The following is a 26,390-nucleotide window of genomic DNA, read 5'->3' as shown; positions in this document are numbered from 1 at the left end:
CCTTGAAATAGTAATGGGATCTTTGCTTCTGGCTTCCTGTTCAGGTAGATTTGCTGCTGTCTTGGTGGCATCTGATTCTTTAACTCCTTTATGAGAGGTGGTTTGGGGTGGTGCAGCTCTGGAAAAAGATTCAGATTGAATATCAGATGCTGGAACAGGTGTTTTGATGTCAGAAATTGGTATTTCAGGTGCTGGAACAGGTCTGTATTGGTATGGACAGGTTCAAAACTTAAAGTAAGAGCATCTTGTGGTGCTTGAGGTCCAATATATGGGTTACTAGCTTGTTGAACAGTTGTTTAGTGTGAGTAGAAACATCATTTGTGGCACAAATTAACCAATCGCTATCATTCCCCCCATGGGTGGTTAATTGGGATAGAATGGCGGTGTTTTGACAAATTGAACATTCATGGTTATATAAACCTTTTTGGTGGCAGGTGAAAAACATTTATACCCCTTCTTAGAAGAGGAATACCCCAAGAAAATACATTTGATGGACCAGAAGTCCAATTTGTCACCATTATCATCAAGCACAAGGGCTGTACAGCCAAAAACTGGTCTTGGAAGAGAATGAAAAAGATGTGAATGAGGATAAGCTTCAATTTTTTTTTTTGAATTAGTGTCTGAAAATTTAAGACTTTGGAAGGCATTCAATTAATGAGGTAAGTTGCAGTATGAACTGCATCCCCCCAAAACAATTGGGAACATTATTTCCAAACAACAGTGCTCTAGTTACTTCTAAAAGGTGTCTATTTTTTTCTCTTGGTAACACCATTCTGTTGAGGAGTATGCACACACGAAGTTTGATGCTGTATTCCTCTTTTATCCAGAAAATTTTAAATTGGGAATTACGATACTCTTTTCCATTATCACTTTGCAAAATTTTAATTGAGGTTTGAAACTGGTTTTGGATGAAAACATAAAAATTTTTGAAAACAAAGAACACTTCAGATTTGTCTTGCATCAAAAATAGCCACTTTAAGTGAGTACGATCATCAATAAAGGTAACAAACCATCTGGCTTTAGAGCTTGTAGTGACCCTAGATGGACCTCAAACATTACTATGAATGAGAGAAAAGGGTTGAGTAGGTGTATAAGTGATGCAAAAAACACACACACACACACACACACACACGCTCATATTGATTTGAACAGAGTTGGAAAAGAGAGATACAGCAGAAACAGAGTAGGAGATCGAGAACAGAGAGGGAGAGAAAGATAGAATATAGAGAGAGAGGGAAGGACAGAATAGTGGGGGAGCAAGAGAGAATGAATCAAAACGTAGGGAGAGAGAGAACAATCAAAATATCATTTCTAATATTCATTCATCATCCGTTAGTGTCTAGTACAAGTGATAACTTAGTCTATTTATAGACTAAGCTTTCCTTCCCTTTAAGGAAGCTCAACTTGCAAATTAAAATATATAAAGAGTAAAAGCAAAAGTAAGTCAGATTTCCTTCCTTAGAAGGAAACTTAAAAAACATTAAATAATGCAAAAAAACAATTATTTCTTTCTAGAATAACATCTGCCATATTTTCTATCAATAAGGAATAGAGTGATAGGAATTGTGAGTTTGCTTGACAAATTGACAGGTATCACAATGAAAATCAGACCTCATTTTATTAATGGAATTGGGAAACAGCAATTTCATATAGTGAAAACTAGGATGCCCTAATCTAGAATTCCATAAAAGAATGTCTTTTTGAGATATGACAGAAAAGACAGAACTAGAACCAGATTTGGAGCTTTCACTTGAGGAGTTTTCTTCAAGATAATACAACCCATTACACTTCTTAGTATTTCCAATCATCTTCCCTAAAGCCATGTCCTGAAAATTACAGCTAAATTTATAAAAAATAACCGAGCAATGTAACTGAAAGGCAATACACTCTACTGACAGCAAGTTGCACTGTATTTCAGGCAGATATAGAACATTTTTTAGAGTGATATTTGGAGAAATAATAACTGTTCTTGTTCCCATAACGTTGGCATAGGTATTGTTGGCAACTTGAACACGAGTATGTTCAGAAAAAGAATTGAATTCAGAGAATAATTCTCTAAAACCCGTGATATGATGCATAGTGCCAAAATCAACCACCCAAATGTTTTTTGACCACAGGACCATACTTTGTGTAGTAGGGAGAGCAGTACCTGCTTGGGCTAAAGTATCAAAAGGAGTAGATTTCTCATTGGATTTTTCATGAGAGTATTTGTTAAGGATTCTTCTCAACACAGAAAGCTCTTCACTGTTTAAGGAGTTGTTTTCACCCTCAGAATTACTCACTATCATACCTTGCTGCCCCCTTTTGATTTTTGCTTCAAGTGGGAAGGTTGGCCACGAATTTTCCAACAAGGATCTTGGGTGTAGCCATTTTTGTTGCAGTGGTGAGACTTTAAAATTTTTTTCGTTGCCTTTGGATCTCCATTCTGATTGCTGTGGACCACCATAGCAGATATGTCAACATTCTGTATAGGAGGAATAGTCAATGGACTCTGCACTAGTTCTTTGCGACTCTCCTCTTATTTGATCATGTGGAAGGCATCTTCCAAATGATAGAAGAGGCTTCATACCCATGATTTTTCCCCAAACATCTTCAATACTATCATTCAACCTAAGCAGAAAATCATAACAGCGTTTGTGATCAAGCACTTCGTGAAAATAAGTTTCATCAGCATGACACGACCACTAGTGCACCTCATATAAATTGATTTGTTGCCAATGACATGAGAGCGCTGAAGAATTGAGTAACAGACTTCTCCCCCTGCATAAGGCTATATAACATTCTCTTAACCTGAAAAATGGCTGCAGTATTCTCTTTTACAGAGTATGCCTGCCTCGCTGATTCCTAAATATCCTTAGTAGAATTAACAAGAAGATAATTTTCACTAATTTCAGGCATCATTGAGTGAACTAACCATGTCATAACAACGTTGTTCTAGGTGCGCTAGACCTCATATTGTGGATCCTTGATTGCTGGCGGCATGGGACTCCATGTTAGGTACTTTTCTTTATTTCTTCCATGACTGAACATGAGTACATTCCTGGACCTTTGAAGGTAATTATTCTCATTAAGACAATGGGATATAATAGCTTGAAAGAGTGCATCATGTGTTGAACTTCCTCTTGCCGACTGCATCAAGGAGTTCGCACCACTTTCTCTAATATCATTCTCTCTTGCTCAGCCTCCTCTAGTCTTTGATGATGTCTTGGGGTGCTCACCATCGGTGGCAAGGACTCTTTAAGAGTTGGTTAGCACTACCTTGTATGACACAAGCGAGAGTGCTCTTGTACCATGAGAAATTGCAGTGTAGATTTTGTATGTTTTATTTCTCTAAATAATACAATAAATATGGGGTTGGGGAGAGAATATAATCCCTTGAAATCCTCTCCTAATGATTGACAGAATAAAATGAAATTAAAGGAAATATTCTGTAATTTGATAAGTAGTTACAAAATATTACGATACAGTAATAAATAGAGAAAACTAGGGTTTTTAGGTTAATGGGCCTAGTAAACCTAAGCCATCTTCCAACACATATTTTTGATCATGTATGAGAGAAATATTAGCTTTCGCACTAATCTTTGACATTTTCTTGTGTCTCTGTCAATTGCCGTACCTTCTAGCTTAAAGTTTGTAGGTTGTTTCCATGGAAGTTTCAGTTGTCTTTGCTGCTAGCATCCCAACTTCCTTTAGTTGTATCCTTACTTTGTAACATTGATTCCCTTGCTTGATCTAGCTACTTCCATTACAAGGAAATATCTCAAACTTTCCCAATTTATTACATCAAATTTTGCTGCCAAAGATCTTTCTAAATGACTTGTTCCCTCAAAACCATCTACTAGAATGACCAGATTGTTCACATGTGCAATTAAGACATATAATTTGCTATCATGTGTGTATCTTACAAAGTATGGTCCATTTGACACTAGATATATCCAAGTTGCTTCACTACTCTTGTAAACCTCTCAAACCACACTATAGGTGACTAGTTAAACTTTGGTTGAGTTACTATGATCTCTTTGTCGTGTTGGTACTTTCATGTATCTCTCTTTCTCCAAGTCTATTTAGAAATTCATATTTTTGTATTTAGGTGATGTGGTGACCAATTTAAATTTGCTGCCAATGAGAGAAGGATTTTTATGGTGTTGAAATTTGCAACCAGAGCAAAAGTCTTTTGGCAATCAATGCCATTGGAACTAATCTTGCCATGTAACAACTTATATCTTGATTTGTTTATATTTGAGATGGTGAATACCTACTTACGTCCATTGTGGACCTCCCGTGGGATAGATAAGTAATCTTCCAAGTTCAATTCTTTTCTAGCTCTTTCAACTCATCCTGAGTAGCTTCTCTTCATTTTAGATTGTCCGGTGCCTACTAGAAACTTTTAGGTGTTTAAGCTGACAAGCTACCAACAAAGGCCTGTAAATTCAATGATAATTTTTCATAATATACTTGCCTCTAGAATTCTGTAAACATGGCCTTTCCCTTTTCCAAAGCAATTTGCTTGCCTAAATCCTTAGAACGTGGTGTGGGGAAAAATTATGGCTCTGTTTAGGAATGGTGATGGTTTCTCCCATGACTGGTTGATAGTTTTGTTGTTGTGCATTCGTCATTTTACTCCTGGTTTGCCTGAAATAGACTTCTCTTGCATTAAGTTTGGTCTATCCTTGTGTCAAATGTCTTAGTATTTCTTCCTTTTCTTGATTGTCATACTCCTTTTCAAGGCTGTTTTGTGTTAGTACAGGTCCGTTTTTGATAGGATCCAAGATATGTAGAGAGAAAGAAGGAAAATAAATCATTATTAAAATATGAAATTAGAATCTAACTTCATATATGAACAAGAGAACATAGAACTAATAGAAGAAAATAGGAAGAATAACTCTATCAAGATGATATAAAATAAGAATCTCACTTTATATTTCTTTCAATAGTCATGCTTAGGAGAATCTTCAAAAGCCTCAAAAGTCTGTTTTATTCTTGATATGCCAACTTTTGAGTTGCTGAGCATATATAATGGTAAATACAATCTAAAATAATTGAATATCTGAATAAAATCTAGATAACTAGATATCTAGATGAATATATAAATAAAATATAAATAACTAAATATTTGAATAAAATATAAATAATATTAATAAATAGAAAATATCTAAAATAACATAAAATAATATCTATTCCTAATATATCTCTAACTTCTATCCATTATTCCACCATAATTGGTATTCTATCAATATTCCCCCTTGAAAATTTGTCTGGTTCTCAAGGCAAATCACCAAAAATTGCCCTTCTAGTCATAGAAAGCCATATGTACTCCAAATTCATGCACGGTAGGAATAAGTGACAGCAACTAGTCAAGAGTAAGGTGAAGGGAAAACCCATTATCCAACAAAATAGCATGGTGCAGTCACATGGAGAATACAACATTTTTAAAGTGGTTTTCAACTATTCATGACTAGCATCAAAGGAAAATTTAGCTTGCTTAGACTCTGTTTCTCTAATATTAGTCTCTGTATATTTGGATATAGATTTGCCAACATCATTGATCGCACCATGCTGGAAGCAAAGACTTTGGTCTCTTAGATGTTGTTGATCAATATCCCATGGGGAGGATGACGTTGTTTCATCTAATGGAGAAGTCAGAAGGTTTGGGGTCAAAGAATATTGAACTCTTAAAGCCTTACGCATTTGTGAGCGTTGAAGTAGTCAAGGCTTTAGTTTGACTAGGTGGAAAGGCAGCTTTAGGCCCACAAGGACTTTGGGCTTTTATCTCATACTCAAGGGCCAATCGTGTTGCTTGATGAACTATTTTGGGTTTATGAATTTTCACCTTATATTTTAACTCCTCCTTTATGCCATTGATGAGGACACTCAAGAGACAGTGTTGTGGCTAATTTTTAGCTTGTTCAGAATGCTTAGCAAGCTCTAAGCAATGTTCTTGAACCCTCCCTTTTTGTTTGATGTTGTAGAGATACTCATTTGGTTTTGGAATTTTGTAGGATCATAATCTTCAAGTAACACCTTTACTAATTCATCCTAGTAGATGATTGTACGCTTCGTGTTAATGGAAGTAAAGAGATCATGAGCATCAGCCGCTAAGTACCTCAATGCAATATCAACTTTGAAGCCTTCAGAAGTGTAATAATTTCGAAAATAATTTTCAGCCTTTAAAATTCATGGCTATTGATCTCCACCATTATACTTAGGGAAAATTTGTTTGAAGATGGATGATAATAGGATGGGATAGGTCGTGACCATGTGGGTTTGTGAAGGAGGCTTGTGGAATTAGGGGGCGCGCGCTATGGTTCAAACAGCTTTGATACCAAGTCATAGGATCCAGAATTGATAGAAAGAAATATGAAGAGTAAATCTATTAAGATGATATAGAATATAAATCTTGCTTTATATTTCTCTAAATAGCCACACTCATAAGAATCTCTAAAGGACTCAAAAGTCTCAAAAGTCTGTTTTAGTCTTGATATGTGAAGAATTTGGGCAAAAATATGATTATTCTCTTCACAACTAGGGTATTTATCTAGGTTTAACCACATAGCATTTTCGGTTAATCCCTAGAATCAAGGTACAATCAAAGAAATATTTACAAGATCAATTAGAATCTTATCTAATTAATAAGATATAATAGGAAAGAAATGAGAGGCTAAAGACAGCAGACTTGTGTTTCTTTAACCCTAATTATTCTTAAACCCTAACATGTTTGGGCTTAACCTAATGGGCCCAAGATGTCGTATTCCAACACTTTTCCTTAAGTTGGCGAATAGATATTAATCATTTCCAACTTGTCAGTTAGTTCTTCAAATTGTTCTCTCGCAAGTAGCTTGGTCATGATGTCGGCAATATGATCTTTTGAAGGTATATAGGCCAAGTCAATCTCTTTTGTTTCAACTTTCTTAGTTATAAAATGGCAATCGATCTTCGCATGTTTAGTTCTATCGTGATGTATCGGATTATGCGCAATTATTGCTGGCATGTTATCACACCATACCTTGTAAGGTCCCTTTATTTCAATGTGTAGCTCCTTTAGGAGTCTCATGATCCACATTCCTTCACATATGCCTAGAGCTAGAGATCTGTACTTTGATTCTGTTGAGCTTCTTGAGACCATTGGTTGCTTCTTGCTCCTCTAAGTCACAAGATTACCCCAAACAAAGGTACAATATCTAGTAGTAGAGTGTCTGTTGACTACAGAACCACCCCAATCTGCATTAATGTAGACTTCTCCATTCTTCCTGTTTCCTTTTCTAAAGAATAGTCCTTTTTCAGGAGTCTTCTTTAAGTATCTTAGAATCCTGAAAGCTGCTTCTATGTGCTCTTTACGTGGGTCCTTTGAGAATTGACTAATCACACCAACTGCAAAATTGATGTCTGGCCTTGTGTGGGATAAATAGTTGAATTTTCCTACTAGTCTTTGGTACCACCTTTTGTCTACAGGTGATCCTTCTTTTCCTTTCTTTCTTCTCAAGTTCTTTTTGTAGTTGGTCTCCATAGGTATATCCATAGGCTTTGACCCTAACAACCCTGTTTCCATTAATAAATCAAGTGTATATTTCCTTTGTGAGATGCTGACCTTTTTTTCTGATCTTGCTACTTCTAGACCCAAGAAGTATCTTAGGTTTTCGAGGTCTTTAACTTCAAATTCCTTGATCAGATTTGCCTTCAATTTTTCTATCTCTTCTAAGTCATTTCTTGTCAATACAATATCATCTGCGTACACAATCAAGATAGCAACTTTATCACAGTTATGTTTCACAGATAAAGTATGATCTGATTGATATAAGTATAACCGTATTGTTTGCCTACTCGTGTAAAATGTCCAAATCAAGCTTGAGGGGATTGTTTTAGATCATACAAAGATTTTTGTAATTTACAAACCTGTCTAGGTCTTCTACTTCTCCTTAGCCCAGGTGGTAATTCCATGTACACTTCCTCCTCTAGGTTGCCATTTAAGAATGCATTTTTCACATCTAGTTGTAGTAACGGCCAATCAAGGTTTGCAGCTAGTGATAAAAGAACTTTAATGGTGTTGAACTTGGCCACTGGAGCAAATGTCTCTTGGTAATCTATGCCATGAGTTTGGGTATATTCTTTGGCTACGAGTCTTGCTTTGTACTTGTTGACAGTCCTATCAGGGTTGTATTTGATGGTGAACACCCACTTACAACCCACAGTAGTTTCCCCTTCAGGTAGATTGGTAACACTCTAGGTTTGATTCTTTCTTAATGCTTGCAACTCCTCTTGTATTGCTGTTGTCCATTTAGGATCTTCTTTTGCTGCTTCAAAGGTTTCTGGTATTTTCTCATGGGTCACATCAGCCATAAAGGATTTCATAGGACGAGAGGACGAGAGAGTTTTTTATAAGAAACATACTTACAAATAGGATGTTGAATGCATGTTTGTTTGCCTTTCCTTAAGGCAATTGGCCAACATAAATCTTCAGAACTTGCCTCCTATTCGGATTCTTGGACTTGCATAGGAATGGTTTGGTCACTACCTTCACTTACATTCTGTTTAGCGCCCTTGTTTTGCCTAGATTGTGATTGATCCTCCAATATAGTGCCCTTATTTTGCTTGATGTCAGATTCTTGCTCCTGCATACTAGGTTGTTCCACCCTTGTCTTAGTAGTACTAGAATTTTCCAGATTTTCTTTTTCTGTATTACAAGAATTTTCCAAAATATCTTCCTCTATACTAGGTTCAAATGAGGTGATATTAGGTTTAGAGGGTACAATTTGAGGTGATTGAGGGTCATTTGATTCTGTAGGAGGAGGAGGTGTTGTTGTAATTGGTGCAAGGTCAAGAGGGGGTTCAGGTGGCATCTGTTCAAGTGACGTTTGGGATCTACTAGATTCAGTACTGAGGCTGCCAGATGCAAGTTTATCAGAATTGCTATTTTCAGAACAAATTAACCATTCATTATTGATCTCACTCTCCCTTGAAAAATGATTGACTTTCACAAAATCGAGCATTCATACAACAACAACAACAACAACAAGCCTTTATCCCACTAGGTGGGGTCGGCTACATGGATTGCAAGACGCCATTGTGCTCTATCATTTATCAAGCTTTTAGGAATATTATTAATTAAGAGATCGCGCTCAATAACTTCCAAGAGTGTTCTCTTAGGCCTTCCTTTACCTCTCTTAATCGGACTCAAAGTTATATGTTCCACTCTTCTCACTGGTGCCTCCCTTGGTCTTCTTTGTACATGCCCAAACCATCTCAACCAATTTTCTACCATTTTTTCCTCAATAGGTGCCACCCTCACTTTTTCGCGTACGTGCTCATTTCGAATTTTATTTTTACGTGTATGTCCGCACATCCATCGTAACATTCTCATTTCTGCTACTCCAACTTTATGCTCTTGCTGTCCCGTTAGAGTCCAGCATTCACTACTATATAACATTGCCGGTCTGATAGCAGTGCGATAAAACTTTCCTTTAAGTTTATTAGGCACCTTACGGTCGCAAATAACTCCTTTAGCTTTTCTCCAATTAAACCACCCAGCTTGAATTCTATGTGAAATATCTCCACTGATTTCGCCATTATTTTGAATAATGGCTCCCAAATATCTAAACTTTTCCACTTAAGGTATAATTTGATCTCCCAATTTCACTTCCAAATTTTTGTCGAATAGTCCTTTACCAAATTTACAATATAAATATTCCATCTTACTTTTACTCAGACGAAAACCTTTTGACTCCAATGTCCTCCTCCATAACTCAAGTTTGCAATTAACCTCTTCTCTTGTCTCTGCTATAAGAACTATATCATCCGCGTAGAGCATACATTTCGGAATTTCCTCTTGAATATGTTCCGTCAAAACATTTAAGATCAAGTTGAACAAATAAGGACTCAGAGATGATCCCTGATGTAGTCAATCTTTATAGGAAAATCCTTTGTTTGACCACTAGGCGTTCTTATACTAGTTTTTACCCCCTCATACATATCTTGTATGGCTTTAATATAAGCAATCCATACTCCCTTTTTTTCCAACGCTTTCCAAAGCACTTCTCTTGGTATACGGTCATAAGCTTTTTTCAAATCAATAAAAACCATGTGTAGATCTTTATCTTTACAACGATATTTTTCCATTAATCCCCTTAGTAGATAAATTGCCTCTGTAGTTGATCTACCTGGCATAAAACCAAATTGATTCTCAGAAATACTTGTCTCCAATCTCAACCTGTGCTCAATTACTTTCTCCCACAATTTCATTGTGTGGCTCATGAGTTTAATCCCTCTATAGTTAGTACAATTCTGAATATCCCCTTTATTTTTATAAATAGGAATTAATGTACTTCTCCTCCACTCATCAGGCATTTTCTTGTACCGTAAAATCACATTAAATAACTTAGTTAACCATCTCACCCCTTCTTCACCTAAACATTTCCACGCTTCGATAGATATACAATCAGGTCCGTTGGCTCTACCATTTGCCATTTTCTTAAGAGCTTCTTTTACCTCCTTATCACGTATTATTCGATAGAATGACAAATTTTGTTCTCCTTCACCAGTTACTAAATCCTCCAAGTTACTAGATGAATCCTCTCTATCATTGAAAAGTTTAGAAAAGTAAGTCTCCCATCTATTTTTAATTTCATCATCTGTAACTAAAATTCTTCCCTCTTCATCCTTAATACACCTTACCTGTTCTAGATCTCTTGATTTTCTTTCCCTACTCTTGGCAATCTTATAAATATTTTGCTCTCCTTCCTTCGTCTCAAGGTTCTTATAAAATTCTTCAAAAGCTTTAGAACGAGCTTCACCCACAGCTCTCTTAGTTTCCTTCTTAGCCATACGGTACCTCTCCCAATTTTCCTTATTGTTACACAAATGTATGGCTTTAAAACAGTTCTTCTTATACTTGATTTTGTCTTGTACACTATTATTCCACCACCAAGTCTCCTTATCTCTCGGACCAGAACCTTTCGATTCTCCCAAAACTACTTTTGCAACCTCCCATATCTTTTTAGTCATATCCTCCCATATGATGTTAGCACTCCCCTGAGATTCCCAAATTCCTTTATCCAAAAGATTTCGCTTGAAAATATCTTGCTTCTCACCTTTTAATTGCCACCACATAATCTTTGGTGTTACTACTTGTCGACGTTTTTGGATTTTACTCATAATACACACATCAAGGACTACGAACCTATGTTGTGTCGTTACAGCATCTCTGGGGATCACCTTACAATTTTTACAAAGTCTTCTATCTGTGTTCCTAACCAAAAGAAAATCAATCTGTGACCTTGAGGCTCCACTTTTGTAAGTGATGAGATGCTCATCTCTCTTCTTGGAACAAGTGTTGGCAATCTTAAAATCATACGCCAATGAGAAATCAAGAAGAGTTTGTCTTTCATTGTTTAGCTCTCCAAAACTAAAACCACCATGCACCCTCGCATACTGACCAGCTTCCCTCCCGACATGCCCATTAAAGTCTCCTCCAATAAAAATCTTTTCACTCTGTGGTATGTGTCGAATCAACCCCTCCAAATCCTTCCAAAATAATTCCTTAAGACTGGCTTCTGTCCCGACTTGCGGCGCATAAGCGCTAACAATATTAACAGTCTCACGTTCAATTATCATCTTTAAGGAAATAATTCTGTCTCCAATTCTGCTAACTTCTACAACGTTCTTCTTCCACTCCTTATCTATAATGATGCCTACTCCATTGCGTGCACTTACTTTTCCTATATACCAAAGTTTGAAACCTTGAATATCCTTAGTTTCTTCTCCACGCCATTTTGTTTCTTGCAGGCAAAGGATATTGATTTTCCTTTGAATCATAACCCCTACAACCTCTACAGATTTACAATTTAATGTCTCAACATTTCAAGTACCAAATCTAATTTTGCTCTTATGGACTAACTTCTTTAGCCGCGTGCGTCCAGAATGACGCGGTAGTCCTTGCTCATTTAACACTACATCCGGGCGCCGATGCAGCGGCTTTAACTGACTTATCACTGTACTCGAGCCATGGAGCGCGTTACTTACGAGCAACGACCTAGCATTAATATTATAACGTCTATTGTCCATGTTCATGATAGATTCAACAAAGTTTTACATTGGCTGTTGATGGCCTAACACAACCCTCCTCCTTTACCCGGGCTTGGGACCGGCTATAAACATAGGCGGAGTTAAAATCGAGCATTCATAGTGATATAAAATTTATGAGTGGAAGGTGAATAATACTTGTAAGCCTGTTGAGAGGATGCTTACCCCAACAAGATGCATTTGATAGCTCTTGGGTCCAATTTTCCTTTATGCTCATCATTCACAAAAACAGTGCAGCCAAAAATTCTTTGAGGTATGCCTAGCAATAGGTGAGAGTTTTGAAAAAACTTCTTGAAAACTCTGTACAGGGGTTTGAAATTTTAAAATTCTTGAGGGCATTCGATTTATTAAATATGCTGCAGTTAAGACAACTTCACCCCAAAATATTTTTGGTACATTATTTGTAAGCATTAAAGCTCTTGAAACTTCTAAAGGTGTCTGTTTTTCCTTTCAGTTATACCGTTTTGTTGCGGAGTGTTAACACAAGAGGTTTGATGATGACTCCCTTTTTCAAACAAGTATTTTTGAAAGGCTGTACTAGTGTACTCACGGCCATTATCACTTCTCAATATTTGAATTGAGGTTTTAAATTGATTTTGTACAAAAACATGAAAGCGTTGAAAAATATCAAGTGCTTCAGATTTGTTTTTCATCAAACATACCCAAGTTAGGTTTGTGTGGTCATCAATAAAAGTGACAAACCATCTAGCATTATTTGTAGTTGAAATTCTAGAAAGTCCCCAATTGTCATTGTGCATCAGTGCAAAAGGTTGGGATGGTTTATAAGGATAAGGCAGATACTGGTTCAGACTTGTTTGGCAAAGTAGCGAAAATCACAATGGAAAAAGGAGGGATTTATTTTATGAAATAAATCTGGAAATAACAATTTCATATAATTGAGACTTGGGTGGCCTAACCTATAATGCCACAACATCAACTCATTATTTGATGAAGTAGAGTAGGCAACATCATTTGCTGCTTTATTTCTCTCTCCTTTTCCTCTCAAGCAGTAGAGACCATCCCATTCTTTAGCATTGCCAATCATCCTCTCCGAAGTCAAATCCTGAAAAATACAATGAGTGTCAAAGAATGTAGCACTACCACCAAGCTCCTTGGAGATTTGTTTCACAGAGATCAAATTGCATTCAATTTCAGGCACATATAATACATTTTCTAGTTTAATATCTTGTGAAATTATCACAGTTCCAGCCCCTTCAGCCTTGGCATACGTTCCATTAGCAACTTTGACATGAGGATATGCAGATTCAATTTTAAACTCATTGAATAATTCCTTAAAACTAGTAATATGGTGAGTAGCACTAGAGTCGACTATCCAAATGTTCTTGAATTTGTGTGGGTGCTAAGTGCAGCTATGAGAGACATACTTGCTTGTGCTAGAGTAATGAATAGGTTGGAATTCTCACTGGATTGAGGAGTAACTTCATGTTTTTCTAAAAGTCTCGGGTATTGTGATTTCCTCTTGGCTTAATGGCTGTTTTTCAGATGTAGGATCGGTATATAGTCCTTGAGCTTCACCTTTGCCTCTCTGCTTATTGTGGTTGGCGGTTTCCCATGAAGTTTCCAGCAGTTATCCTTAGTGTGACCACTCTTGTTGCAGTGATCGCACTAAAGTGAAGAGTGTTTACCCTTGGCTATCATAGCAGAAGATTTTGAGTTAGTACTAGGAGTAGAAGAAGAATTAAGGTTTATACCTTGTACTAATTCTTTTTGACTATCCTCAAATTTGATGGTGTTCACAGTATCTTCAAGGGAAGGTGAAGATTTCTGTCCCATGATCCTCCCCCTTACATCTTCAAATCTGTCATTCAACCCCAAGAGAAATTCATATGTGCGTTCCCATTCTACAATCTGATGGTAGAGTGTTGCATCAGCATGACTGGTCCATTGATAGACTTCATAGAGATCTATCTGCTGCCAGATTCGCATGAGGGCGCTGTAAAACTGAGTGACTGGTTTATCTCCTTGCCTTAGGTCTTTTAGGGCTTGTTTCAGTTGAAACACTGTTGCTGGGCTTTCCTTGACAGCATACGTGCGTTTCACTGAGTCCTATATCCCCTGTGCCGTTGAGGCAACCATGTAGTTGCTGCTAACTTCCATAGTCATGGAGTTCACAAGCCAACTCATCACCATATTATTTTCATATATCCATGTGCAGTAGGTAGGATCGCCTCATTCTGGTTCTTTTACTTTTCTAGTCAGGTACTTCTTTTCCTTTCCCTCGGATGAACATCAAAATATTGCGGGACTATAGTAGGTTGTTTTCGGTCAATCTATGAGTGACCATAACATGTGGGAAGCCATCACTACTTGTCATGGCTTGCTGTTCTGGAACTGACGCACCTTCTGTGTGCGATGTCTTGGAAGACAAATATTCATCCACCTTATGAACTCTCACACTGCTGAATTGCATTTGCCTAGGAAATTGAGAACCAAACGCTTTGATACCATGAAGAATTTGGTCAAAAATATGATTATTCTATTCACAACTAGGGTATTTATCTAGGTTTAACCACACTGCACTTTCGGTTAATTCCTAGAATCAAGGTACAACCAAAGAAATATTTGAAAGAGCAATTAGAATCTTATCTAATTAATAAGATATAATAGGAAAGAAATAAGAAACTAAAGATGGCAGACTTGTGTTTCTTTAACCTTAATTATTCTTAAACCCTAACATGTTTGGGCTTAACCTAATGGGCCCAAGATGTCGTATTCCAACAATATGCCTTCATCTGAGTTACTAAGCATATTTATAATAGTAAATACAATCTAAAATAATTGAAGATCTGAATAAAATCTAAATAACTAGATATCTAGATAAGTGTTTAAATAAAATCTAAATAACTAAATATCTGAATAATATCTAAATAATATTACTAAATAGAAAATATCTAAAATAACATAAAATGATATTTATTCCTAATATATCTCTAACTTCTCAAATTATCCATTATCCCACCATAATTAGTACTCTATCAGTTTTCCTGTAGTTTAGGTTTGTCTCAGGTAGACTCAACATTGGTTTAGGAAATTTCATGCCTGGTCTTGGGTAGATTCAGCACTGGTTTTGGGTATAGTTCCCTGAAGTTACATGTAGCAAGCCAGGCCAAGGGTGTTGAATAACATCCTTTATTACAGCATCTAACAACACAGTTCCTTTTCACAGCCCAGGACCGGATATAAATCAATTACCAAGTCATAAGTTGTGAATTGGTATGATTATTGCGGGCTTAAAATAATTGGAAAAATTACACCTAGGTCCCACAGAAGAGATTTAATTACTAAGAGGTCTCATGAAATGCACAAAATACTTTAAAATCTCAAATCCTGTACATTTACAACTTGACAAAGGGCATTTACAACTTAGCAATGATGAAAATGGATTGCAATTGTACAAAATTGGACAGTGAGCATTGTTACTAATGTACTAAATGCATGATAACATTAATTGTTTTTTCTCAAAGGAATTGGTCAACTTTGTTGGAAAAATGAGATTTTATCCAATAGTAGCAAAAATGATTCAAAAAATAATATTCTTTTGACTCATCAATGTACACTTTTATAGGTATCAACCCAACTAAATCGGCTGTATTTGAAGTTTCTCAAACGCAATCCAGGATATGAGGGAAAGGTGCGTTCTGAGAACATTGGGCCATTGGCTGAATTTTGTGAATTTTAATTTTCTACTTTTATGGTCGCCTGTTTTTGCTGAATGTTGTGCAGGTTTCAATATATGGTCATTCTCTGGGAAGTGTGCTCTCTTATGATATTCTTTGCCATCAAGAAAATCTGGCCTCTCCATGTCCTATGGATTCAATGCATAAAGAACATTATAAGCATGAAAATCCACTACTCACTGTGAAGGACCATTGTTCTGGGATCTACTCATCGAGTCTTCAGAATGATACATTGAGCATGGCAAGTCTGTCTAATGAAACGATGACTGCCAAACCTGGCCCTTCAGAATTGGGGGCAGAAAATACTGGGGACTCCTTACTTTTATGTCCTGCTTTACCTAGTGTACATAAATATGCTTTGGAACATAACTCTCAGAAACCAGAGCATGAGAGAGATGTTCACGATTTCCTTTCTGATTTTAGTAAAGCACCTCATGAGAAAAATGATGCAATATTTAAGCCTGGGAATATGAATGCCAGGATTCCTGCTGATGGTTTAGAGAGATTGACTACAGATGAACATGAGAATACAAGCAACAAGGATGAAGTAATCAGAATGCTCAGGGAAGAGGTCAAGAAACAATTTCTACTATTTGTTTTTAACAATCTAAATGATCAAGACGTTTTTAATATATGGAAATCCCCTATAATTGACAGTTTTCATCATTCAGGTTGCTTCATTGAAAGGCAAGCTTGTGGAACTTGAATCACATTGTGGCAGCCAACGTTCAAAAGAAGACCGAAGTTCGGGTAGTTACTAGTGTTTTCTATTAATTTCATATATATGGTGGATGATTTTATACATTCATCTGACTTCTAATCTTTAATTGTATAACAAAGAAAAAATAATAATAAATAAATCATTACGTGTGTATGCCAGATAAACGCTTATCTGAGAAGCTTCTTTCTGCAGAAGATGCACCAAAGAGTTACACCCCTTATATCAAATACACAAAGCTCCAATTCAAGGTATCAGGAGAAAAAGAAAATTGTTATATGATGTGTATAGTTCTTCAGATATTTTATCTTTGGATTTACATTTTACTTGTTATTTTGAAAAAAATCTATTTTGTGGCAAAATATGGACCATTTTTCATTTCCATTGTACTGAAAAATTTATATTGTAATCAGCTCCTGTCTTTTTCATATGACTGAAATGCATATATTGCAGGTTGATACATTCTTTGCTGTTGGTTCCCCTCTTGGAGTGTTTCTTGCCCTTCGAAATATCCGAATTGGCATTGGTAGTAATTTCTAAGTCACTCATTATAGACTAATGTTCCTTTCATTTTTCAATGATTGTGCATTGTACTCTTGTAGAAGTGAGAATTTCTATGTTCAGATGTCGTTTTCCATATTTTGGCAGACCACATTTGTGTTTTCCTTGAGGACCTCACCAGTAGTGTGCAAATCCTGTACTGGTGACTTGAAACTTTCAAATGATAGGCTACAAATTTTAAAATTTTAGCCGACCCCACCTAGTGAGATAAGGCTTGTTATTGTTGTTGTTGGGTACAAAGTATGTCAAGCTTAGAGATTGTGTTGGAGGATGTTAAGAGAACCAAAGGAAAATAATAAATCAATAATCAACGGATATAACTGTAACTGTCTAAACTCATATTTAAAGCTAACATAACTCAAGGCTCAATGAGCAAGCATAATTTCCTGCCTTTTAGTCTTTATTCAAATCCTCTGTAATACACACAAATTGTTAGTTATATATTTAGATATACATATATCTGAAATTGCGTTAGTTGTCCCAAGTTTTTAAATTGTGGTAACTTCACAAGTAATGAAACAAATAATGAAATAGTCTTCTAATACTTCACTAGGTTCATATTGAATGGATTTTATCCACTGGTGTGTTTTAATAGAATTTAAAGGTATTAATAGAATCAGCTTTGGCCATATTTACTTCCACCATTTACTTGTTTTGTTTCCAGAAGGCATTGTTAGTATACAGGTGTTATATGTTCTTTTTCTACTTATTCCAGGAAGAGGCCAGGAATATTGGGGGGAGGAGAATATAATTGAACAGATGCCAGCGTGTCGCCAAATGTTCAACATTTTTCACCCCTATGATCCAGTGGCTTATAGGTATGTCACAATTATCAGCATAATGCATTTCCCTTTTGTTAAATATCAGTAGACATTGTGTTGGAGTCCTATTGGCATCCATAAGTAATTCCGTAGTACCTAGTGTCATATATAGTCACCTTACAATTCTGTCTTTCATGAGTGAGGTGTCCCATCCATGCCTATGTCCTCTTCACCGTAGGTGTGATCTCATAACGTAATATCTTTGCATCAGTGGTTTTCTTTGTATATTTTATTCCCCATTTGTATTTGTTCTCTGGCTTCCGTTGTTTAATTTGCTGTTAAATCATCTCAAGAACAACCAAAATTACCGCAAAAATTGATGAATGGGAAAAATAAATATTAGCATTGAAAGAACCACAAAAAAATGTTGGAGGCAAGGACTCCTTGTTTCTTTCATGCATACATGACTGTGGAAATTATAAGTGCTATTACTAAATGAACTCAATTTTTAACATTCACTTCTGTACCTCCTGTTCACTGCATTTCTTGTATATTTACCAAAATGCTGAACATCTATTTCTACTGCAGGGTAGATCCACTTGTATGTAAAGAATACATCAGCAAACGACCTGTTTTAGTACCCTATCACAGAGGAGGAAGGAGGTTGCATATTGGGTTCCAGGTTGGAAATTTTTGATGCTGCTATTGACTGGATTGGTCTGTCTTTTTTATTCCTTAAACTCTGTAGCTTGTGGTGTAGGAATTTACTGAAGACTTGGCAGTTCGCACGCAGGCAATAATGAATCATCTAAAATCTGCAAGGGTAAGTTCCTTTTTATTTGTGATGAAACCATGGAAGAATTATTTAAGGTTCTGTTAGTTTTATTTTACTTCTATATTTTGGTGAAATTTTTTTTTTTACCAGCATATATTTTGGTGAAATTTAAAGAGAAAATATTGTGAGATATGGTATTTTATTTTTCTAGTTTTTATGACAACTGTGGGTAAAATCAGTGAAGCAACAACCATGATTGAGGGATGAAAAACCTTTCTGGGTAAGGAGTAAGCCCGAACAGACTTTTCAATGACTTTGGATTGAATTTCCTGTAATTCTTCTTAATAATACTAGTATATCATTAACAATCAGAACTCTTAAAGGAAGATGAAACTTGGAATGAGGGAACGGTATTGAAATTGAAAACTAGCCACCCATAGTTGTAAATATGGCTGAATACATAGGAAGGGGGGTGTGCATTGTGTGTTGTAAAATTTTTCTTGTGCACTGAAAACTCAAGTTTGAAAATTCGTTTTCAAGAATGTTTTATCAATTTCACAAACACCATATGCGTGTAAGAAAGTTTAAAATCAATCTCCAAGTAGAAGATTTGGGTAAGTTGATACCCAACAAGTTTAGTTTTCAACGCAAATACAGGGTATATAAAGAAGATGATGGAAATATAAAAGACAGAATAGATTGATTACCAATAGATATTTATCTTAGTCAGCTTCAACCATTTGAGCCTACAAGGCCCTTGTGAAGCCACAGTACATCCCAAGGGTCACCATACCCTTGAACACTCTTCACCCCCTTACAAGATGTGATTACAATTCCCTCGAGATTTTCTAGTCTTGATCAATTCCTCTATGATCTCCCTCGTAGAGAATCTATCAAAGAAATGATAGATTACAAGAAAAGATCTCTCAGAGAGTTGGATGTTGCTGTGAAGCTCTAAAACTCAAATGATGAAGATGATACAAGTGATTGGCTCTATGAATGATGATTTTCGTTTCTAACAAGTAGGAGTAAATTAATAATCACATTTCAGCTCATTGAGAAATATAGCCATTTCAGCTCATCTTTTAACTTCCCTGTATATTAGTATGCCCCCCCCCCCCCGGGTTTGGTTAGACAATGATCTAATGACCAGTTCTACTTCAAATTGGATGGATCAAGATGAAATTCAATTATATTACAATGATTATGATTGCCATAATGTTGATCATAATTTGTTTTCACTGATTTTAACAATTGTCATCATCAAAACTGAAGTAGGGATTCCATTTTATTTTATTTTTCTAAAAAATGACCTTGATTTTTTTTTTTTTTTTCCTTTTCAACTTTAGTCACGATGATGTTAGTTGTAATTTGGGGTTTTTAAGCAGGTAAAGATCCTTACAGTTTGTCAGTCAAAGACCTCAGAGAGCATAGAAGGTAAGAAAATTAAATCTACTACCTGATTTTCTTAGCTTTGCCTTTAATTTCATCTCCTCTGCTTTTCTTTCTCGGGGAAATGGCAATTTGGGACCCATTACTTGACAATCAATATTCTTTTCATGGATCCTCGAAATAAGCCACCATCATTGTTTGTAAAAGTTGCCACTAGTGGTTTTGTAAATTGCAATGTAGTCTTTCAGATGTTACATGATGTTTTCATTTAGAAGTAACGACAAAGTTTAGATATCCTTGTAACATTGGAATGTTAGGTTGTAACTGAGGAACCTGCGTGGTGACTTTAAGAGCCGTTGTTGTTAACTTATTTTTATTCTCATTTGGAGAAATTGAGCCTGATGAGTTTTAGCTATTACTCTTTTTTTTTTTTTGGGGGGGGGGGGGCGCTAATGGGTAAAGCTATATGAGTTATGAGTTCTTAATTTTCATTTTCCCTCATTGCTTTCCTCTGATTGTGATAGCAGTGGATGTCGACAAGGGCTCTTTATAAAATAGAAAGTTTAGGATAGTCAATAATTGAATAGCTAGAATTAGTTTCATCCCCTGTAGTTCATGAAGGGGAAGTTGAATGCAACGATAACAGTGGAATTGCAATAGAAATGATTCTTTCTCACCCCCCCCACAGGGAGGGAAAAAAGACTCTCCTAGCATCAATCTAATAATATAAGAGTGATGGAACTCTTAAAAAAACCTCTATATCATCTCTATATATATATATAAGTAGAATTGCAAGCTTAGGTCTGGTGATGTCACGTGTCATTGATGTTTTTATGTTTTATTATTTATTATTTAAAATATAAATAAAATCACCTCACCCTCACATCTCTTTATTATCTCTCAAGTTCCTATTAACTTATTTGTAATTCATATTTATAATTAAAAAATCTTGTTAACTTATTTACAATTCAAATCTATAATTAAGAAATACCATAAGCTTAAATCTGGTGATGCCACATGTCATTGATATTTATACATTTTATTATTCATTATTTAAAATATAAATAAAACTACCTCATTCCCGCATCTCTCTATTATCTCCCAACTTCCTATTAAGTTATTTGTAATTAAAAAAGCACCACAAACTTGAATATAGGGATGCCACATGTCATTAATGTTTATATATTGTATTATTCATGATTTAAAATAGAAATAAAAGTAATTCACTCGCACGTCTCTCCATTATTTCCCAACTTCCTATTAATTTATTTATAATTCATATTTATAATAAAAAATCCTGTTAACTTATTTATAATTTAAATTTATAATTAAAAAAATACTTCAAGCTTAAATCTAATGATGCTATGTGTCCTTGATGTTTTTATTTTATTGTTCATTATTTAAAATACAAATAAAATGACCTCACTTCCACATCTGTCCATCATCCTAACATCCCATTAACTTATTCCTAATTTCAAATTTCAAATTTAAAAATAATTATTTTTAAAACTGTCAGAAACCACCTCCCATTATCTTCTTAAACTGTCAAAAACCAGTTCCCTGTTTTTAAATTTAATTCAAGACTGTTCTTCTATGAAGTCACCATATCAAATTATGTTTACGTTAAAGGAGATTGGGTGGGAAACCTTCCCACCTTCCTCTTCCTTTTTTTTCCTTCTTCCCTTCCCTACTGTATTTAATAATTTCTTCTTCTTCTCCATTTGTTTCCTCAAGCGGTGTTTCTCTTATGGTATGTAATAATTCTTTTTCTTGTTGAATTCTTTTCATTACAGATTTGTTGTTAAATAAGTGCATTTTCAGTGCTCTACAATTGATTCACATTTGAATTTCATGTTTTGATTGTGCACTCTCATTCTTATTTTTCTTCATTGTGATCATTTGCATGATTATAAGCTTTTATAACATTATTTCAAGTCAGCCTTCCATATTTATATTTCCGTAAATTCATCTTAAATTTATAATTTCTTATTTATAATTTGTATTTACAAGCCATATCAACATTTTATGAATGGTTCTAATATTCAGAAAATATACAACAATCATAATATATTTATCAATATTGTAGATAGATGACTTTATCTTTCCTTTTATCAATATATTTATCAGAAAATATGCAACAACCGTAAATGCAGAAGATTGATTTATGTAGCAAAGAATGGCCTTTTGAGAAGATGGTATTTTAAAAAAGAAGAAGTGATTGAAAGATGTTTTACTTTTCATATCATATTTATAACATATATTGACAATTCTTCTGTTTTTTTGCAATATATGTTAATAATACCCATTTATTTGATTGTTGCTGGAGTGATGATGTCAAGATTCATTGAGGGTAAGAAGGATTTAACTCTTAAAGTTTCAATTTTATTATTAGATTCTGCTTTACCATTCAACATTTACAATATTAGTCCTTAATTATATTATTTTCTGTCATCATGATGATAAATTAGAATCAGCATCAAATCAAAATCTTTATAATGTTAGTTTTACTTTCCTAAACTTGTATTCATTTATCAAGCTAAAGCACATATCAAGCAAGACTTGTAAATATTAATTTTTTTATTAAAAACCCACCAAACACAACTTTAAATATTATTTATAAAAAAATATTATTCAAATATCTATTAAGTGTAATTTAGAACCAATGTATAGTATCTCTAAATTTAATGTACAAGTCAATTATTTTTATTTAATAATAACTCATTGTTTATTTAGATTATTTTCTTTTATACCCGGTGCATAGCATGGGGCGTGTGCTAGTTAATAAAATGGAAGTATAATGTTCCAATCTAAGAATTTGGATATGGAAATGTGGCAGGTTATGTCACTTGTGAATCTTATGGTTTAGCCGTTTAGGCCCAACAGTATCATCGACGCACACATTCTGTTTCTTCAGTACATTTAGAGACTAGTATCACATTTATCTAACTTAGCCTCTCATACAGACCAGTATCTATTTTGGCTAAATTCAGTTCTGGGCTTCTGCCATTGTCATCATCTAATTAACCCTACCTGATCTAACACTCAGCCTTCATTTTGCCATTGTCATCATCTGCTCCTACTATAACAAAATTAATTTGTGATTCTCGCCCATTCTGACATTTTACACTCAGCTCTTACAACTATGCAACATTGCACCTTTCTCTTCATCAAGTCTACCACATGTATCATTGATACCCCTAGTTGATGGAATATGGGATTATGAATGACAACAACAAGAAGCTGTATCTCACTAAGTAGGAGAATGAAGCCGTATCTCACTAAGTAGGAGAATGAGATTATGGATAATTAAGATCATTTGATTATTTTCCTAAGATAATTAGGATTCTTTGTTTTAAGATATTTTATTTAAATAAGGATATTTAGTTACATTTAAGATTAATTGAGATTTTTGATTAAAAAAAGATTAATTAGGATTTAGTAGGATTTCTTATTATTATCTGTATCATTATTTTAGATTTTATTTTTAAATGGGGATAAATATTTCCCTGTGTTTTCTTTATGTATTCGAGAAAATAGGGAGATGGTTACATATAGGGAGGATCACAACAGCTAGTAATAAATGATTCACTACCCCCCCCCCCCAAAAAAAAGTCAAAGATAATAAACAATGCCGTAAAATGGATTTGAAATAATAAAAGGTAATACAGCCCAAACAACTAGCAGCCACTAAACTCAACTAAACTAAAGAATTATTAACAAGGTCCTTCATTTTACTCTTGGGGAGTTTCAAATTAATTTCTTGTTTCTTTGTAAATAGTCAACTTTGTAATTATGTCGTACTTATGTATAGCTGTTACAGGATTTTGGTTGCTTGCCAAACACAAGGGATAATATTCTCCTGTATTTTCTTGTCATCCTATAAATACTTGTACCCATCCTTTGTTAGTTATTCACAGCACTTTGCAAGCCATTTACGGCCTATTATGTGGGGATGTTTATTTAATTATGTTTATGCTAAATTAATAATCATGTGCTGGATACATGGTTTCTTTCTTGTTTAAAATAATGTGCCAATTGATCTTTTGAATTGTATGTTTTAATATTCCCAAGATGTTGCAGGAGATAATTCGGAAGAAGAGGAAGAAACATATGGATCTCTTACGATGGAGAGGTTAACAGGAAGCAAGGAAGGACATATTGATCATATGCTTCAGGTTTGCAGTTACATCAATTCGTTTTGATCTCAGTCCAACTCCCTGATGTCAGGAAGTAGAACCGCTGCTAATTGAACATTCATAACAATCTATAGTAATTTGTTACTCAAAACTACACTTACAATATCTAAGTGTAATTATAAGTAGGGAATTCACAATTTTTTGATTCCTATAATTTTAACATGTTTCGATATAGGTTCTTGTAATTTTTTTTTTTTATTCTAGGTCCCTCTAGTTTATTTTGTATGTAATGTTAGTCCTTTTAATTTTGAATGAATATGCTCAAAAGAATGATGATGTAGCACTAACGGTTTTAAATTTTTTGACTTGTCACTAAAACCGTTAATATGGAGGGGAAAAAATGAGTCCAGATCTTAAATGACAAAACTAGCATGTGCAGTGACCCCCACTTAATCGAAGGTTATTAGGACAGTAGTTGAAGGGAAAATGCTTGACCCCCATTGACCCCACTTACTCGGACACCAGAATACACTATCGGACATTGTCCTTCTAGGCATTAATGACATGACATGTCAATATATTTAAACATCATTAGTGCCATCCCATCATCCTTTTGGACATATTCAAAAGTAGAGTGACTAACGTTGCAAATGGGATAAATTAGAGGAACTTGGAACAATGAAAAAAACTTATAAGAGCCTATTACAAAACATGTTAAAATAAATTACAGGGACCAAAAGTTGTGTTATCACTTATAAGTATAAAAGTATTTTTCATTTTGACATAATTATATATAGATGACATGACTATTTTTTTAATGCAGGATAAGACCTTTGAGCATCCTTATCTGCAGGCCATTGGATCACATACGTAAGTGCTTTATGGATTTAGAAATGTAATGATGTGAAATTGCTATGATTTGAATGGTACGAGATACCATCCAAAAATGGTGTTAATCCATGCCTGGTGGTATACTAGATCCCACCATAGATGTTAAATGCTGCTTGACATCTAAGTTGCCATTGTTCAAGAGCTAAACGTACCAAAAATGCCTATTTAGTCTTTAGCATATGAGTGAAGTTTATTTGCTTCCTGTTAGTTGACTGATATGATTTTGATATGTATTGGCGAAGTCCTAGTATTTATGAATATTGCTTTGGTGGACAGGAACTACTGGAGAGATCATGATACTGCTCTTTTTATCTTGAAACACTTATATCGAGATATACCCGAGGAACCTAACTCATCTGTTAAATCTAGTAATGGCAAAAAGAATGAGGCTGGTTCTGCTGGTTGGATTGATCCAAGAGAGAAAGTTGAGGAAGAACTTCCTTTAACGTTCGCTGACAATACCATGGTCAGGAACTTCTCAAGAAAAGCCAAAAAAGTTCTGAACTAGCACCATTTTCAGGTGACTTTCACTTCCTCTATTTTTTGTGCAGATTATATCTGAGGTGAGATTTTCCATCTGTCCTCTCCCAACACTCAATATGGGTTTCATACTTCTGCATGACGTAATGGAGATTGTATAATTTATTAGAGGATGAACATTAGAAAGGATTCTTCTAACGTAGGGCTGTTTCTCTTGGTTGACGATCATAGAATTTCTGTTTAGTCCACGTTAATGTACATAAAGTAGAAAAACAACTGTATAATATTATTCCAAATAATTAATCTGTATAGTTCCAAAAAAAATTGGAGGTTTTAAACATTTTGACTTTGTAATCATTCTTTTTTCAAAGTTTGAAGTTATTATTGATGTTGGATGCCTCTTATTTCTCTGAATGCCTTTTATCTTCTAGTTTTCTTCCACCCAGTTCGTTGCTATAGTAATTTCCATTCTGAATCGTAGATCTTCTAAATAAAGAACTGGCCGGATAATATTGAAGTATGGATGCTTTTTTCTTTTTTAATCTGTATTGAAAATTTTAACTGAGAATATCTAGAAATTGTGTCTATGGTTCATCTTAGTGTTCAACTTTTGAAGTTAAGGTGTGCATAGAATACGTCTGGCATGTCCGACTGTTCTAATCATGGTTGAGAAAATTGGAGGGGGGTGCTTGGTTTGGTTTATAAGACAATGGGATTGTTCAAGGGGAAAAACAGTGAGGATCAAGAATCAATAAATACAGAGGAAAGAAGCAGCAGTTGATTAGTTTCGACTTTAAAGTTGAGAGTATTTACTTAAAACAAAATAATGTTAGGTTGTCTAGCTGTAGATAAACTTAAGACAGTATGGGGAATCTCACGTCGAATAAAATTAGATTTAATATATAG

At 34.9% G+C, this 26,390-nt stretch overlaps 1 protein-coding gene and 1 long non-coding RNA gene across 7 annotated transcripts in view; both read left to right on the top strand.

The window, feature by feature from the left end:
• Nucleotides 1-25,872, top strand: part of LOC129313232 (phospholipase SGR2) — a 43,771-nt gene extending 17,899 nt beyond the window's left edge. For 2 of the 6 annotated variants that reach the window (XM_054956200.1, XM_054956196.1), the window contains 13 exons: nucleotides 15,659-15,724; nucleotides 15,817-16,341; nucleotides 16,442-16,520; nucleotides 16,651-16,739; nucleotides 16,942-17,014; nucleotides 17,765-17,867; nucleotides 18,399-18,492; nucleotides 18,571-18,633; nucleotides 19,974-20,022; nucleotides 22,304-22,327; nucleotides 24,058-24,152; nucleotides 24,937-24,983; nucleotides 25,281-25,872. In XM_054956200.1, coding sequence (XP_054812175.1) covers nucleotides 15,659-15,724; nucleotides 15,817-16,341; nucleotides 16,442-16,520; nucleotides 16,651-16,739; nucleotides 16,942-17,014; nucleotides 17,765-17,867; nucleotides 18,399-18,492; nucleotides 18,571-18,633; nucleotides 19,974-20,022; nucleotides 22,304-22,327; nucleotides 24,058-24,152; nucleotides 24,937-24,983; nucleotides 25,281-25,512 — 1,539 coding nt within the window. In that variant the 3' untranslated portion in view covers nucleotides 25,513-25,872. Of the gene's footprint in view, nucleotides 1-15,658; nucleotides 15,725-15,816; nucleotides 16,342-16,441; nucleotides 16,521-16,650; nucleotides 16,740-16,941; nucleotides 17,015-17,764; nucleotides 17,868-18,398; nucleotides 18,493-18,570; nucleotides 18,634-19,973; nucleotides 20,023-22,104; nucleotides 22,328-24,048; nucleotides 24,153-24,936; nucleotides 24,984-25,280 lie in introns of those variants that run through there. The other 4 variants (XM_054956199.1, XR_008593882.1, XM_054956197.1 and 1 more) reach the window with 4 other exon arrangements.
• LOC129313234 (uncharacterized) lies at nucleotides 20,031-21,254 on the top strand. The gene is made up of 2 exons (XR_008593883.1): nucleotides 20,031-20,213; nucleotides 20,269-21,254. It is a non-coding gene; the product is annotated as an uncharacterized LOC129313234 (long non-coding RNA).
• Nucleotides 25,873-26,390: the final 518 nt, after the last annotated feature.

The sequence above is a fragment of the Prosopis cineraria genome, unplaced genomic scaffold (genome assembly GCF_029017545.1).
Source record: "Prosopis cineraria cultivar Desert tree isolate PC_DT_omini unplaced genomic scaffold, ASM2901754v1 PC6, whole genome shotgun sequence".
In the NCBI taxonomy this organism is placed as follows: Eukaryota; Viridiplantae; Streptophyta; class Magnoliopsida; order Fabales; family Fabaceae; genus Prosopis; species Prosopis cineraria.
Note: the sequence above shows the minus strand (reverse complement) of the source record. Positions and strands in the feature narration are given on the sequence as shown.